This window comes from Amyelois transitella, chromosome 7, assembly GCF_032362555.1.
Source record: "Amyelois transitella isolate CPQ chromosome 7, ilAmyTran1.1, whole genome shotgun sequence".
NCBI lineage: Eukaryota > Metazoa > Arthropoda > Insecta > Lepidoptera > Pyralidae > Amyelois > Amyelois transitella.
This window is the reverse complement of record NC_083510.1, coordinates 11,789,315-11,805,786: the sequence shown is the minus strand read 5'-3', so window position 1 is coordinate 11,805,786 and position 16,472 is coordinate 11,789,315. Positions and strand designations below refer to the sequence as shown.

At 37.2% G+C, this 16,472-nt stretch overlaps 2 protein-coding genes across 4 annotated transcripts in view; both read left to right on the top strand.

Annotated features, from left to right (window-relative positions):
* The first annotated feature begins 557 nt into the window (after positions 1-557).
* Positions 558-2,408, top strand: LOC106130822 (uncharacterized). Of its 3 annotated transcripts, none has more exons than XM_013329753.2 (2): positions 558-761; positions 1,048-2,408. In XM_013329753.2, the coding sequence occupies exons 1-2, from the start codon at positions 676-678 to the stop codon at positions 2,330-2,332; spliced, it is 1,371 nt and encodes a 456-aa protein (XP_013185207.1). In that variant the 5' UTR covers positions 558-675; the 3' UTR covers positions 2,333-2,408. The 3 variants fall into 3 exon arrangements, with proteins under 3 accessions (XP_013185207.1, XP_060800915.1, XP_060800916.1); XM_060944932.1 differs by having other exon boundaries at positions 572-627; XM_060944933.1 differs by lacking the exon at positions 558-761 and adding an exon at positions 771-832.
* A 3,757-nt stretch (positions 2,409-6,165) lies between these two features.
* LOC106130823 (glycogen debranching enzyme) overlaps positions 6,166-16,472 on the top strand; it is a 48,996-nt gene continuing 38,689 nt past the window's right edge. The window contains exons 1-8 of the mRNA XM_060944934.1: positions 6,166-6,467; positions 8,864-8,976; positions 9,710-9,804; positions 10,903-11,095; positions 11,443-11,650; positions 12,684-12,821; positions 13,280-13,498; positions 15,313-15,425. Coding sequence (XP_060800917.1) covers positions 6,399-6,467; positions 8,864-8,976; positions 9,710-9,804; positions 10,903-11,095; positions 11,443-11,650; positions 12,684-12,821; positions 13,280-13,498; positions 15,313-15,425 — 1,148 coding nt within the window. The 5' untranslated portion in view covers positions 6,166-6,398. The remainder of the gene's footprint in view (positions 6,468-8,863; positions 8,977-9,709; positions 9,805-10,902; positions 11,096-11,442; positions 11,651-12,683; positions 12,822-13,279; positions 13,499-15,312; positions 15,426-16,472) is intronic.

Here is a 16,472-nt window from a genome sequence, read left to right as displayed (position 1 = left end):
CCCCATCGATTCTTCTATTATTTAGATAAAGATCTATTTTAGTATGAGCAATTTGATGTTGTGTCGGAAGTTGTTTATATCCGATTATTATACTCCAATCAATGAAATATTTGCTTGCGCGATTTAGACCATTCGCTGTTTTTGACTGAATACGTCGCGTGACACATCATAATAAAAAGCGGAACAGCAATTTATGGTGCGAAAAAACGGCACCGTGCGTGTCATATTACGAGAACTGGTATGCGATTTTACAAGTACGATCATAATACGACCCATGTAGTGTTTCCGATCGATAGTACACTATCAATAGAGAACTAATTTGAAATCTTGCTGGTTCCACATCCAGGATCATTCGTTTTTCCCACATTTTAACTAAAAACATTTTCCCATATAAAATAGTTGCTAGAGATCGATAATTTTGGTGCCACGACCGCTCCTCTGAAGGTTCAGTTGGCGAGCGATTCGGCTTTTAAATCGACCTGCCCGCGCATCAATGAAAAAAGTAATATGTCAAAAAACAATCCGTCAACGTCAAGTCACACAAAGTGTCAGTTGCTCGTTCGTTGAAAGAAAAACCAGCGCGATTTATTTTAGTTTTAAGGTTATAAACAGAAAATAATATTTTATGTGAGAAAGATAATAATGAGTTCCCAAATTCTTTTTGCATTTGTATAAATGGATAGTAATTCATCAGATTCTAGTGACAGTTTTACATGGACAAAAGTTCCTCGTATCGATAATGAGAGTGATAGTGACGACATGTGAGTTTCATTTGTTTTAAGAAAAACTTACGCTACTTTGAAAGTGGAATCCTACATTTCGTGAATAATTGGTACTTTCCCCAATGTTTTGGCTGTACATTTTTTATTGATCACAAAAGTAATATTTTGTCTTGAGAAAGTCGTTTTACAATTTTTATCAATCTTCGCGCTCTTACAAAGATCTTGAAATCCAACCAGACAGTGTCCTCTAATTACCATATATTACTATTAATATAACTTTTGTGTATTTATTGATGAATAATAATCTTATTTTAATTAATTTCAGAACAAATATGAAACTTCACAATGGTCATGGTAATGTTTCCCCAAAGAAAAATCACTTACAGAGTCATTCAGAGTCAGAGGGGATGGAGGAGTCTATTATCGAGCCAATCAAGTCGAAAAAAAGAAAAGATAGTGTGCTAAATAAATCCACAAGTAAATCGCCAATTAAAATGGATGTAAGCAATAATATATCAAAAACAAAAGATAGTGAAAGTGATAGCAGTTCTGATGATGCAAATACATCAAAATGTATCAAACCTAAAAAGGTAGTAGGTAAAAGAATCACAGATAGAATATTGTTTGAACAAGATGATTCAGATAATTCAACTGACAAACTTAATGTATCATCAAGAATAAAACTATTACAAAAAGAAAATAGCAATTTACAACCAGTCATCAATAAATCTTCCAATGAAAATGTCATTACAGATGATGACGAAATCTGGATACTGAAATGTCCTTCTGATATTAATATAAAAAATTTAAAAGATAGTGAGTTTAATATGGATAAGAAATGTAAGTTTAAAATGAATGGTGAAACTTATCATGGATCTGTTGAGTACAATGTAAAAAAGATGACTGTAACGTCTTTTGAACAAGATCAATGTGTTATAAGGAATGTACCACTGAATGGAGTTGTTTATTTAAAGAAAAGGATTCCAAAGCAATTTGTCCAGGATGAATGTTTGCTTTTACAGAGTCAAAATCAATGTATTCCTTTGCCTGAAACTAAATGTCGACACCCATTATTTGGAGCGCATTATAAGAAAGCAATTAAAGTACCAAAAAAAATAGCTGAAAAGCTTAAGGAGGATCAGAATGGAGATTTATCTCCTGAGCAACATACAAAAGTAAAGAAGAAAAAGAAAAAGAGATTGAGAGAGTCTCTTGAAGATGTTGAAACTGATCATGACTTGCCTCAAGTAAATGGTGTTATAGAAAGTCCTGTGAAAAAGGATAAGAATAAAAAACACGATGACACAATAGAAACTCCTATCAAAAAGGCTAAGAAGAGAAAACATGAAGAATATGCAGATAGCACAGAAAGTCCAGTCAAGAAAGATAAAAGAATAAAACAGGAAGACACAATAGAAATTCCCGTAGAAAGGGCAAAGAAAAAGAGACATGACGATTCATTAGAAGTTCCTGTCAAAAGGGCAAAGAAAAGAAAACATGATGATTCTATAGAAGTTCCTGTCAAAAAAGCAAAGAAGAAGAAACATAACGAATCCAGTGAAGTCTGGGACTCAGAGAAAGCAATTGAAGAAAATCTTTTTAATTATTAAGTATGGTAATGACAAATAAATACAAAATGTACAGACTTATGTATAAATGGAAGTATTGATTAAACTGTTTCTTTTGATTGCAATAATCAATACAGTACAGTTTATATGAAATCTTTGTCTTTTTTTAACCTTTTCTTATATTTTCTGAAAGTATTTCATAGAAATAAGTAAGCATCCAATTATAATTAAAAACAGATCTATGTGTATAAATATAATTAAAAAAGCAGTACTTTATATAAAATTTTACACTTTACAGTTACATCAGGATAACATTCCTACAATACGTGATTATAGGTGCAGAAAGGCCACAAACTATATAAAAAATATTGGTACCTATATGCAGAGTGAGGTAGTCTCTGCCTACTCCTATCCTATCTATGTATGTATGTATAAAATGTATCTGTGATTTAAACATTATTGTTCTAAGACAGTAAAACATAATTTAAAAAAAAAAACCAATGGAAAGAAAGTGAAGGTCACCCAGAGGTGACAACTGTCATCTGTCATGATATAAACCGAAAGTGTTTTAGTTCGGTAATTTTGTAAACAAGTTGGTTCTTAAAATTAAATTTGAAACTACAATAAAATGAAGATAAACCATCGCACTGCTTATTAAATTCACCTGGAAGTTGCCGAGCACTAGTTGTCGTTGCGTGGCGCTATCACTTAATATTTTAATTTTAAATGACCGTGCGACATTGAAACTACAACTCCTTCTTCGATACTCGTAATCTTATTTGGTAAGAAATGATTTATATTAATCATGTACAGATTTCAGAATTAGCATTGGTATAAATATCTTAATCTCAAATTGTTTTGTAGTACAGTTTTCGAAAGTTCGCCTGATTTTCAACTAATAAAAGAGTTTGAAAAAAATTACATACTTTTCTTTATAAATTTTTTTGTTATCATAAATTCACAGTTCCACGGTAAATTACTACACACGTTTACTGTCATATAATAATTTATTTAATTCTGAACCTATTTTTTCAGGCTCTCCTACTATTACCTAAGTTTAATTACATTTATGATTTAACACCATCCAATCAACCAACTTTTACATTGCAATATCCAAAGAAAAGAAACTAAAGTAAACTGTATTTGATTGCATTCTGATAAAAACTGCATTTAAATTGGATCTTCATTGGAGCGTATCTATTCTCAATACATTCTCTATCCACATGTTCATCAGTATTTTTCCATCAGTCTTAGATGTAACACATTTTAAGTTTTTTTTTAATGGCAGTGTATTGATTCCAGTGGTTCTTTATTATTATTTATTTAATATAACTAAATTATTGAGGAACTATGAAATAAAGGTATAGGGACGGGAATTCATTTTTTTAGGTCCTACATTAGCAGAGTGAATTTCTCATCCAATAATTTGATTTTGCCTTGAATAAGCTTATAGTAATTTAAATATTTTTTTTTGGTTATTTTTAAAGACATTAAATTTCTAATAATTTTAAAATTGTAATGCTAAATTTCATAGAGTTTCATAGAGTAGTTCAGTGATTTCACTGTGAAGAGATTTCTTATCCCTATATGTATGCTCTATTCGGATGATACGGTTTTTGTAACATGTTATGGACAAATTAAGTTATGCACTTTTTTTGTACTTTAATCTCCCCCCGTTTTGATTGAGCTATTTATTTTGACATTAATTAATTTGATAGGGAAGTGTTATAGTAGTCATGAGGTGGACTGTGAAAAATTCGATGTTGTGTTGTTTTTTTAAGCATTATCAGGTAAGAATACATGCACATTTATATCTTTTATCACAGCTAATCAGTGTACATACATAAAATCATGTCCTCTCTTCCAGAGGGACAGGCAGAGACTACATTTTTCATTTGCCACGATCCCTGCATACATAACCAGTATAAGTAGAAGTATTAAAGCACATAATATCCCTTATCCCTGAGCTATTGTCACATAAGTAGGTTTAAGTACATACATATAATCATGTTTATATCCACTGACTTGACTGTAGGCTCTGTTTATCCATGGGGTAAACAGAGCCTACAGTCTCGAAAAGATGACATTAGTGACAGTTTGGTAGCCCATTGCCTACAAGCATCCTATAATAATACATACATAAAATCACACAAGCATCCTATAATATAGGGATAGGCTAATATGCTTGGGATTACCAAGCATATTAGCCTATCCCTTAGTCGCGTTTTACGATATGCATGGTAAAGAGATAGAGTGTTTCTATTCTGCCAGGAACCACACAGCACAATTTATTATATTTATCTTAATATTTATAATGTTTCATTTTATGTAAGTAGTATACTTAACATATTTATGTTGTATATTTATACTACTTTACTTTACAAAAATTAATAATAATTTAATCAGTGAAATAATGATATTCATTTATTTTTCTCAGTAATGTTCATTTCTAACTAAATATTTGATAAGAAAGTCTTAAAAAAGTGATTTCTTTATTAACTTTACCCCTATTATACTTGCTAAACAGCACGGAACTTGGCTTGCGGTTTATCGCGTAACTTTGATAACAGAAAAGTAAAGTATTGTTTACAATAACGACATGCAAATTATAATTGCCTTAGTTCCCTTATTAACTTTAAACTACATACATATAATCATGTCTATATCCCTTGCATGGTAGACAGAGCCTACAGTCTCAATGTCTTAAAGGCTATGTTCAGGTGTATTGCTTCATAATGGAATTGAGATTCAAATAGTGCTAGGTTGGTAGCCCATCGCTTACAAGAGACATCCCAAGTTTATAAGCCTATCCCTCGCCTCTAACGACATCAATGGGAAGATATGGGTGGTTCTATTCTAAAGTGCTGGATGCCACGCATTTTCTTAACATATTTTTTACTAGCTGTGCCCGCGACTTCGTCCGCGTGGAATAGTTATTTTGGGCATCATTGAAGCTCTCAAGGATGAATAGGTAATTTTCCCCGATTTTTTTCACATTCTCCATTATTTCTTCGCTCCTAATAGTTGCAGCGTGATGTTAGCCTTCCTCGATAAATGGTATCTTCAACAAAAAAAGAATTTTTCAATTCGAACCAGTTGTTCCAGAGATTAGCGCGTCCAAACAAACAAACAAACTCTTCAGCTTTATAATATAATTGCTCTTTTTCTGAGAAGTTTATATCAACTACACACTCCACAGGCAGCCCTATATATTATTATGTTTTCTGTGGTTTACGATAAGTTCACAATCAATTTGATTATTCTTGATTATTAAAGATAATTGACGGCCTCTGTGGCGCAGCGGTAGTACGCTTGTCTGTGACATCGGAGGTCCCGGGTTCGAATCCCGGCCAGGGCGTGATGAGTAAAGAATTTTTTCTGATTGGCCTGGGGATGTTTATCTATATAAATATTTATTATAAAATATAGTATCGTTGAGTTAGTATATCGTAACACAAGTCTCGAACTTACTTCGAGGCTAACGCAATCAGTGTAATTTGTCCCGTATATATTTATTTATAAAGACAAAGTTACAAAAATCGAGCATTTTATTATCTTTGCTTTTGCAAATTAAACCCAAAAGTCTTAAACATATCATCCCATTAAAGTACTTTTTGTTTTAATTATAATTTAAAGATTTCGTCAATACAAATAACAGACACAAACAAAAAAATTTCCATTCTATACATTCATATATACTAATCACGTCCGTATCCCTTGCGGGGTGGACAGAGCCAACAGTCTTGAAAAGACTGGAAGGCGGCGTTTAGCTATATGTCTAAATGAGGCCATCGCCTACAAGAAGAATCCCAAGTTTATTAGCCTATCCCTTAGTCGCCTTATAAGATATAGGAAAAGAGATCGAGTGGTCCTATTCTATATGCCGGCACCACACGGCACTCGATATAAACAAATTTCCCTCAACAAGTTTTGTATGCCGCGACTGGATCTAACAGCACATACCTACACAAAGGGTTGAAATCCTACACTTGAAAGAGGCGCTTCACGGTCCGTTCCACCTGCGCACGCGACGTTAATAAAAGGGCGTTTAGAACCGGCGCCCGCGCATTCCTGCAGTGCTTTTCATGGGTACTTAACGGTGGTTAACATGTCTAAACTTATCCGGGAGAAGAGTGACTACGGTAGGAAGGTGCAGGAGAAAGCAGTGATGGAGAAGGTATCATCTAGTTTAGTGGTGTTGGTTGAATATCTGGTGGCCCAGGTGGTGGTGTTTGTCGTCAGGAAACTGGTAACATTGTGTTTCGAGTCGAAATCAAAATCACAACGTTTAAAATTACTATTTGACCATATTTTAATTGGCATAAGATTATTGGTGCCGTGTGGTTGCCGGCACCAATACAAAAAAGAATAGGACCACTCCATCTCTTTCCCATGGATGTCGTAAAAGGCGACTAAGGGATAGGCTTGCAAACTTGGGATTCTTTTTCTCAGGCGATGGGCTAGCAACCTGTCACTATTTGAATCTCAATTCTATCATTAAGCCAAATAGCTGAACGTGGCCATTCAGTCTTTTCAAGACTGTTGGCTCTGTCTACCCCGCAAGGGATATAGACGTGACCATGTGTGTAAGATTATTGGTTCACAACATTGGTTGACGTCAAATAAATTACTTTAACCTAAGTTTACTTCCGCTTCCAAGGCGTCAGTGTAGAAGAAGCTGTAACAAACTGCACTACATTTTATTAATTTTATTCAACAACGTCAACTTCACAACTATCCAAACTTAGAATAAAAATGTGGACGAGAGAATACATTGTTCAGATTAATTTATTTATATAAGATATTAATAAAAAAAAATATATACCTATATGGGATTGAAAGTAAAACAGTGCGGAATTATATCGTAAATCTTCTTATATTATTAGACTTCTTAAAAACACATCTTTTAACGTCTTACATCGTACCACAGACTCTCTATTCTCTCTCTTAATGTTGCCAGCGTAAAAATAAGTAAGAAGTCAGTAGTGTCCGACCGAAGCTTCGGCTTCGGCCACCTTCGGCCAAAAAATCCACCTTCGGCGAAACATTCGGCTTCGGCCCAAAATCCGGCCGAAGCCGAAGGTTTCGCCGAAGGTCCGAGCGACCGTCGGGTTGAACGAACTGTTACGAAAGTCATGAGGCGGCGGGGAGTCACTGTCAAAATATCACATTGCTGATTGCATGCATCAAAACAAGTCCGTACGTGTATTTAAACGAGTGTTTTTGTAAGAAATCAAATCATTATTTTTACCAGTAGGTAAATCACAAACTTTTATCTATACATATAATAAAACAGTAAAAATATTTTGTCTGTACATTTAGTATTTTCGACTGAAATGGATAGAGGGACACTTAGAATGAATAATAGAAAGCAAAATATTTTTTTTTAATTTCTTGTCTGTATGTATGATCACGATTATCTCCGAAAGTACTAAACCGATTTACTTCAAACTTTCACCAATTGCTTTGTTTTAACTCAGAATAACATTTAAAGTTTGTTTCATCAAAATCGGTTCACAAAAAAAAAGTTATCGACATTTGAATGAACTCAAGGCATCAGTATGCCGGCAAATAAGTTACGAAATTAAAAATTCAAAGTCATTTATCATTATACGACGACATTATATCTATAACATATAAATATAAGTGAAAGGCGACTAAGGGATGGGCTTACAAACTTGGGATTCTTTTTTAGGCGATGGGCGAGCAACCTATCACTTTTTGAATCTCAATTCTATCATTAAGTCAAAAAGCTGAACGTGGCCATTCAGTCTTTTCAAGTCTGTTGGCTCTGTCTACCCCGCAAGGGATAAAGACGTGACCATATGTATGTAGTCTACTTTAATTTCGACACCAACGCAACGGCTTCGATGGTCCAGTGGTTAGCCCGTGAGACTGTGAAGTTGGCGGTCCAAGTTCGAATCCCAACAATTACAAGATATTTTTTATTATTAAAAATATTTTTTTTTTGTATTGTTTGAGTATTTTATGTAAAAAAACTGAAAATCAAAATACTACATATAATAAAACGGTAAAAATATTTTTTCTGTACATTTAATATTTTGACTGAAACGGATAGAGAATTTTTTTTTTACATTTTTTGTCTGTCTGTATCTGACTGTATGATTAAAATTCAACTCGAAATTTACGCGGACGAAGTCGCTGGCAACAGCTAGTTTATCTCTAAACCAACCACCTCTTTGATATATCATCAACTTCTATATGAAACAGTCAATATATAAACCTTCAATATTGAGGTTTTGAAATGATTTTAATATTATAGCTTGTAGACAATATTGAACAAAATTAATTACTGAGTGCTGAGAGAATATAAACCTTCGGCTTCGGCTTCGGCTTCGGCCGAAGGTTGTGGCGATTGCCGATTAATCGGCTTCGGCTTCGGCTTCGGCCAAAAATAGACCTTCGGTCGGACACTAGAAGTCAGCTAACAAAAAGGATTTAAATAAAAGCACAAAACATAATATCTCCCACATATATATATTTTATGGTTTGATGGCTATTCGTCTCCCAACATGTCCAAGAATTATGACTCAAGCGTCAGAATATTTTCAGAGACAAATGGCCATAGAGCGCGCAGCGGCGGTGGACGCGCCCGTCTCAATTCCACCACAGACGCGCATCGTGACGCTTCAGCATGGAGAACACAATGACTCCACCCTCTTCAGGTGAGAATGAGGAAAACTACTTCGTGAAGACATTTACTATTAAATTCTACTCTGGGAAGGCATAAATATGTATAATATTTGTATGGATTTGCTAAGGTTAATCTATATTGATATTATAAAGCTAATCTCAGAAACTACTGGTTCGAATTGAAAAATTATTTTTGCATTGAATAGACCATTTATCGTGGAGGGCTTTAGGCTATATAACATCACGCTTCAACTATGAGGAGCGAAGAAATAATGTAATATGTGAAATAAACGGGGAAAATTATTCAACTTTGAGGGCTTCAATGATGCCCAAAATAACTTTTCCACGCGGACGAAGTCGCGGGCACAGCTACTACTTTGATATACTTATTTGTATCGAGTAAATTAAAGAAATACATTCTAAATTGATTTTGATATAAATTCACTCATAAATACTCCACAATCCACATTCAGAAGCGTGACGTATGTATGCTTACGGGGCTTGGTTAAGTCAGGTCGTTTTTGTGCGAAGCGATTCCCTTCTGACCTCCGTCATTTTTGCAGAAGAACTTATATTGGATCATGGTGAACGCTGCAATAAATGAATGTGCCAGGAACTACGAGACACATAGATATCTATTTATAAATAATACGGGTATTAAACGTGGAAGTAATATTTTGAATCACTTTTGATTATAATAACCATTTTCAGTTAAGTTTCTTATGCACTACTTAGTAAGTAGTATTTTGTTTTGTCTTTTTAAAGGCTGGAGAAAGGCTGCTATTTACATTTCTGCCCGGGGCCCAGTCTACTCGGGCGCAAAGTGTTCCTCTACACCAATTATGTGATGTCAGATAATCGTAAGTTATTTATTTATTACATACTTATATACATATGGTCACGTCTATATCCCTTATGGGGTAAACAGAGCTAACAGCCTTGAAAAGACTGATAGGCCACATTCAGCTATTTGGTTTAATGATAGAATTGAGATTAAAATAGTGACAGGTTGCTAGCCCATCGCCTTAAAGAAGAATCCCAAGTTTGTAATCCTATTCCTTAGTCGCCTTTTACGACAAGGGAAAGAGATGGAGTACTGATGAGAAACGATCTTTGTCTGATTGGCCAGAGTCTTGGATGTTTATTTCTACAAGCGTAATTATAAAATATAGTATCGTTGAGGTAGTTAAAGGTTCCATACTCCAGCTAGATGGTATATGGATGGAATTGAGAAAATCCAGATAATCACAGGTTGCTAGTCAATCGCTTAAAAGAATCTTAAGTTTATAAGATTAAAGTCCAGTTTACCAAACATATCATTGTACAAAGCGTCAATAATGTTCAAAATACGCCGAGGTTTACACACATATCTTGTTTAAAATTTAATTATCACAGAGTTTATTCTATTTTTAAATAATGTTTTTGATTTTTTTTTTCCTCTACAAAAATTTTGAAATTTGAATTAGCGTAATCCATCATTACGCTAATTCAAATTTCAACATTATTGACGCTTTGTACTATGATATGTTTGGTAAACTGGACTTTAATCTTATGCTATGCTATGATGATTTAATAACTAAGAATAACGAGAACATTAAAAAATTAAAAGTAAATAATCTAAAGTCCTGTACTGATGCTGCAGTGCATTTTGTTACCGCATCTTCTGCACTGATGTTTCGGAAGCGGCAGTAAACTTGGTTTTAAGTAAATTATTTGACGTCAACCGATGTTGTGAAACCAAAAGATAAGACAATTATTAAGTGATATGAAGACAGAAAGAAAGAAATAAAGAAAAAATGTTTATTTGGTACATTTGGTACATACTAGATAATATATCAAGAACAGAAACATTAACCTATAACAACTTTTATACCAAAACCCCTCAGCATTTGTCGTGGTATTTGAAGTGTCCCACAATAATGATTATTATTTTTTTTAATTTTTGTATTTCTCTATAGAAGAAGAGAAAAATGCCGACCAACCGGAGTTCATACGCAACCAGTACTACGGCCTGGAGTGGCGCCGCTCGTCCCCCGACGAGGCTGCCGGCGTTCTCGGCACGGGCGTACTCGTAGACGACACCGACCTGTATTGCGAGCTCAAAGTAAACAGGGCCGGCTCGTTCCATTACTACTTCGTGTATGATAACGCGTGAGTACTTATTTATACTTACATACATACATATGGTCACGTCTGTATCCCTTGTGGGGTAGACAGAGGCAACAGTCTTGAAAAGACTTATAGGGCCACGCTCAGCTATTTGGTTAAATGAATAATAAATAAATATATACGGGACAAATTGGTTAAATGATAGAATTGAGATTCAAATAGTGACAGGTTGCTAGCCCGTCGCCTAAAAAAAAGTTTGTAAGCCTATCCCTTAGTCGCCTTTTACGACATCCATAGGAAAGAGATGGAGTGGTCCTTTTCTTTTTTGTACTGGTGCCGGGAACCACGCGGCATTATAATATATTATAAATGTATACTTTTTTTTGTAGTGAGTCCCCGATAGGGCCCCAGGGTTCCGGTTGGTTCCAAGTGCCGCCCACTCTCCGAGCTGGTACATCGCAAGAGGAGATACCACTGGACTCACTCATGTGCCAGACGGTGCTTGCCAAATGTTTAGGGCCTCTGCCTCGCTGGGAGAATGTGTTGCGGGTGACCAAGGAGGCTGGGTACAACATGATCCACTTCACCCCAGTACAGGTAACTAATAATAGCTGTTGAAAATAAATTTACATACATACATACATAATGGTAATGTCTATATCCCTTGCGGGGTAGACAGAGCCAACATTCTTGAAAAGACTGAATGGCCACGTTCAGCGATTTGGCTTAATGATATAATTGAGAGAAAATAAATTTAACCTACTTTAAGTCTATGAGACCTCTTGGTTTTCCCAATCTGTTATTATAAGATGGTGGCCTTATGGCAATGGGACTACCATGCGAATATATTTATTTATTCAATCAAAATAAAATGTCATATTTTTGTAATGGACCGAGAAATCGTGAGAAACTCCATTTGAGAATCTCCTTTTTTGGAGTCGGTTGAATCTCACCCCAGTACAAGTAACTTAGAATGTGACTTAATAATAGTAGCTTTTGAAAATGAATTAGACATACTTCAAACCTAAGATTTCTTGGTCGCCTTTTACGACATCCGTGGGGAAGAGATGGAGTAGTCCTATTCTTTTTTCTATTACTTGTTTTATATCAAGGGAAAGTTATAATATCCCTCATTTCACGGCCAAAAACCACAATTTTTTATTACTACGTTTCCATTTAAGTATCCCATACAATATCTCTACATCGTTTAAAGATTTCATGAAATTTTGTTCTCTTGTTTCAACCAACTCCAAATAAGGTGGTTCTCAATTGCAGTTTTCCCTCCTCGCATCTCTCTTCCCCGATACATATAACTTAGGGATTTTGAATGCAAGAGTGAATACGCACTATTTGCATACGCACTACGTGCACCGCCTTAGTCCTCAAATCCTACAAATATGATCAATGCGAAAGTTTGTATGTCAGTATGGATGTTTGTTACTCCTTCACGCAAAAACTACTGAACCGATTACGATTAAATTTGGTATGTAGGTAGCTGAAGATCCAGAATAACATATAGGCTACTTTTCCTCCAGAAATCCCCGCGAGAATGATTCCAAGAGGACGAAGTCGCGGGTGGCCTCTAGTTAATTTTTTATTAAATATGATGTCATTATCATTTTATTAACAGGAACTAGGCGCTTCGAACTCAAGTTACAGCATCGCCAACCAACTGCGTCTGAACCCCAAGTTCAGCTTGGAACCAGGTCGCGAAGCCACTTTCGCGGATGTCGAGAACTTGGTATCTAAGATGAGAAATGAGTGGAAGGTGAGTCGGCTGATTATAATATCAATTAAAGTTACGACTTAAATTAACTTTACATACATACATATAGTCACGTCTATATCCCTTGCGGGGTAGACAGAGCCAGCAGTCTTGGAACACTGTTAGGGCCACCTTCAGCTGTTAGGATTAATGATAGAATTGAGATTCAAATAGTGACAGGTTGCTAGCCCATCGCCTAAAAGACGAATCACAAGTTTATAAGCCTATCCCTTAGTCGCCTTTTACGACATCCATGGGAAAGAGATTGTAACTGTACGGGAAGAATAGAATAGAAAAGATTTATTTTCGAAATTGGATACAAGATATCACTTATTGACGTCACATCACTTACATCCATAACTACTACCGCTTCCAAAGCGCATGTGTAGAAGAAACGGCGGAACAAACTACACTGCAGCGGAACAAACTACAAACACGTCGCCAATTGTCTTCCATTCCAGATGCTGTCAATTTGCGACATAGTCCTCAACCACACAGCGAACGAGACACCCTGGCTGGTGACTCATCCCGAAGCCACTTACAACTGTCACAACTGTCCACACCTTCGACCCGCTGCGTTGTTGGACGCGTTACTGGCGCGACTTAGCGCTGACGTGGCCAGGGGGGATTACGAGGGGAAAGGGGTGCCCAGGAAGGTCAATCATCATGATCATCTCGAGGTGAGTTTGTTCTAGAAGCTTCTAAAGTCGTAATTGTCCCTATTTTCGGTGTTATTGGCGCGACTCAGCGCTGACGTGGCCAGGGGGGACTACGAGGGGAAAGGGGTGCCCAGGAAGGTCAATCATCATGATCATCTCGAGGTGAGTTTGTTCTAGAAGCTTCTAAAGTCATAATTGTCCTTATTTTCGGCGTTATTGGCGCGAATCAGCGCTGACGTGGCCAGGGGGGACTACGAGGGGAAAGGGGTGCCCAGGAAGGTCAATCATCATGATCATCTCGAGGTGAGTTTGTTCTAGAAGCTTCTAAAGTCGTAATTGTCCCTATTTTCGGTGTTAGACGCTTTTCTGACGCGACTCAGCGCTGAAGTGGCCAGGGGAGACTACGAGGGGAAAGGGGTGCCCAGGAAGGTCAATCATCATGATCATCTCGAGGTGAGTTTGTTCTAGAAGCTTCTAAAGTCGTAATTGTCCCTATTTTCGGTGTTAGACGCTTTTCTGACGCGACTCAGCGCTGACGTGGCCAGGGGGGACTACGAGGGGAAAGGGGTGCCCAGGAAGGTCAATCATCATGATCATCTCGAGGTGAGTTTGTTCTAGAAGCTTGTAAAGTCATAATTGTCCCTATTTTCGGTGTTATTGGCGCGACTCAGCGCTGATGTGGCCAGGGGGGACTACGAGGGGAAAGGGGTGCCAAGGAAGGTCAATCATCATGATCATCTCGAGATGAGTTTGTTCTAGAAGCTTGTAAAGTCATAATTGTCCCTATTTTCGGTGTTATTGGCGCGACTCAGCGCTGATGTGGCCAGGGGGGACTACGAGGGGAAAGGGGTGCCCAGGAAGGTCAATCATCATGATCATCTCGAGGTGAGTTTGTTCTAGAAGCTTCTAAAGTCATAATTGTCCTTATTTTCGGCGTTATTGGCGCGAATCAGCGCTGACGTGGCCAGGGGAGACTACGAGGGGAAAGGGGTGCCTAGGAAGGTCAATCATCATGATCATCTCGAGGTGAGTTTGTTCTAGAAGCTTCTCAAGTCATAATTGTCCTTATTTTCGGCGTTATTGGCGCAACTCAGCTCTGACGTGGCCAGGGGAGACTACGAGGGGAAAGGGGTGCCTAGGAAGGTCAATCATCATGATCATCTCGAGGTGAGTTTATTCTAGAAGCTTCTGAAGTCGTAATTGTCCTTATTTTCGGCGTTACTGGCGCGACTCAGCGCTGACGTGGCCATGGATTATAAATAAATACATACGGGACAAATTACACAAATTGAGTTAGCCTCGAAGTTAGTTCGAAACTTGCGTTACAAGATACTAACTCAACGATACTATATTTTATAATAAATTCTAATATAGATAAACATCCAAGACCCAGGCCAATAGGAGAAAGTTCGTTTATCATCATGCCCTGACCAGGATTCGAATCCAGAACCTCCGGTGTCAAGAAAATAAGCGTGCTACCGCTGCGCCACAGAGGCCGTCAAAACAGAGAAAAAAAAATTATTTGCTTAACATTCATTCATTAAGTTATACAATCACGTCTTCATCCCTTGCGAGGTAGACAGAGCTAGCAGTCTTGAAAGACTGATAGGCCACGTTCAGCTGTTAGGCTCAATGTTAAAATTGAGCTTCAAATAGTGACAGGTTCTTAGCCCATCGCCTAAAAGAAGAATCCCAAGTGTTTAACTAAAAATTAATAGTTCTACCAATAAAAACATCTTAAGGTAAGTTTGTTCTAGAAATTCTACAGTTATAACCTTTTTCATTTTATAAAACTGAAAAGAAATTATTAAATAATTAGTGTTCCTCGTGTCCAGGCGATAAGACACCTCCTGACCACACAACTGGTGCCCGAAGCGAGGCTTCACGAGATGTTCATGTCTAACACAGCGGACATAGTGCAGGAGTTCTACTACATGGCCAGGAACAAGTGAGTACATACAGACATACATACATATCGTCACGTCTATTTCCCTTGCGGGGTAGACAGAGCCAACAATCTTGAAAAGACTGAATGGCCACGTTGAGCTATTTGGCTTAATGATAGAATTGAGATTCAAATAGTGACAGGTTGCTAGCCCATCGCCTTAAAAAGGATCCCAAGTTTGTAAGCCTATCCCTAAGTCGCCTTTTACGACATCCATGAGAAAGAGATGGAGTGGTCCTATTCTTTTTTGGTGCCGGGAACCACACGGCACCAAAAAAGAATAGGAATATAATACATACATCTTATATATAAAATTCTCGTGTCACAATGTTCGTTCCCGTACTCCTCCGAAACGGCTTGACTGATTCTCATGTAATTTTCTAGCATATTGAGTAGGTCTGAGAATCGGCCAGCATCTATTTTTCATACCCCTTAGTGATAAGGGCTGTCCACACTTAACATTTTTTTTAACTAGAAATTTCTTAAAAATTATTTATATGGCAAAACAACGTTTGCCGAGACAGATAGTACATACATAAAATCACATCTCTTTGCTGTAGGAGACAGAGGTTATTAGCTCTCAAATTGCCATGATGCCTGCTCATTTCTTTCGCTTTATCCACATTCATTACTCTCATCATGTAAGCTCGTCAGTTGGGATACTGACCTGACCTCTCGTCAGGATGTTCCCGATTTGATTCCACATAATTGGTGCCAAATGCCACGAAATGATCCTGATTAAACCTCTCGTCATGTAAGCTCGTCAGTTGGGATACTCTTGACCTGACCTCAGGAAGTCCCCGATTTGATTCAACAACAAAACATCGTGAGGAAACCCGCACATTCGGGCAACTTGATGTGTACCATGGATCCAATACGGGTTAGGTTTACCTGCAAATGTTGCGGAGGTCAGGTGGAAGTCGCTTCGTGTAAAAACCTGACTCACCCAATCCAGGATCCATGGTCAAAGGCATACCCCGGGCTCCTCTCCAGAGTGGTGAGGATGCAACCGGGACTTGATGCAACCGCATAAGGAAGAATAAATGTAAT

What these genes read in the sequence shown, in the direction of transcription:
- LOC106130822 (XM_013329753.2), top strand. Translation starts at nt 676, where the DNA reads ATGGATAGTAATTCATCAGATTCTAGTGACAGTTTTACATGGACAAAA. An exon ending in GAGAGTGATAGTGACGACAT is followed by an intron (nt 762 to 1,047) that starts GTGAGTTTCATT and finishes AATTAATTTCAG; the next exon opens with AACAAATATGAAACTTCACA.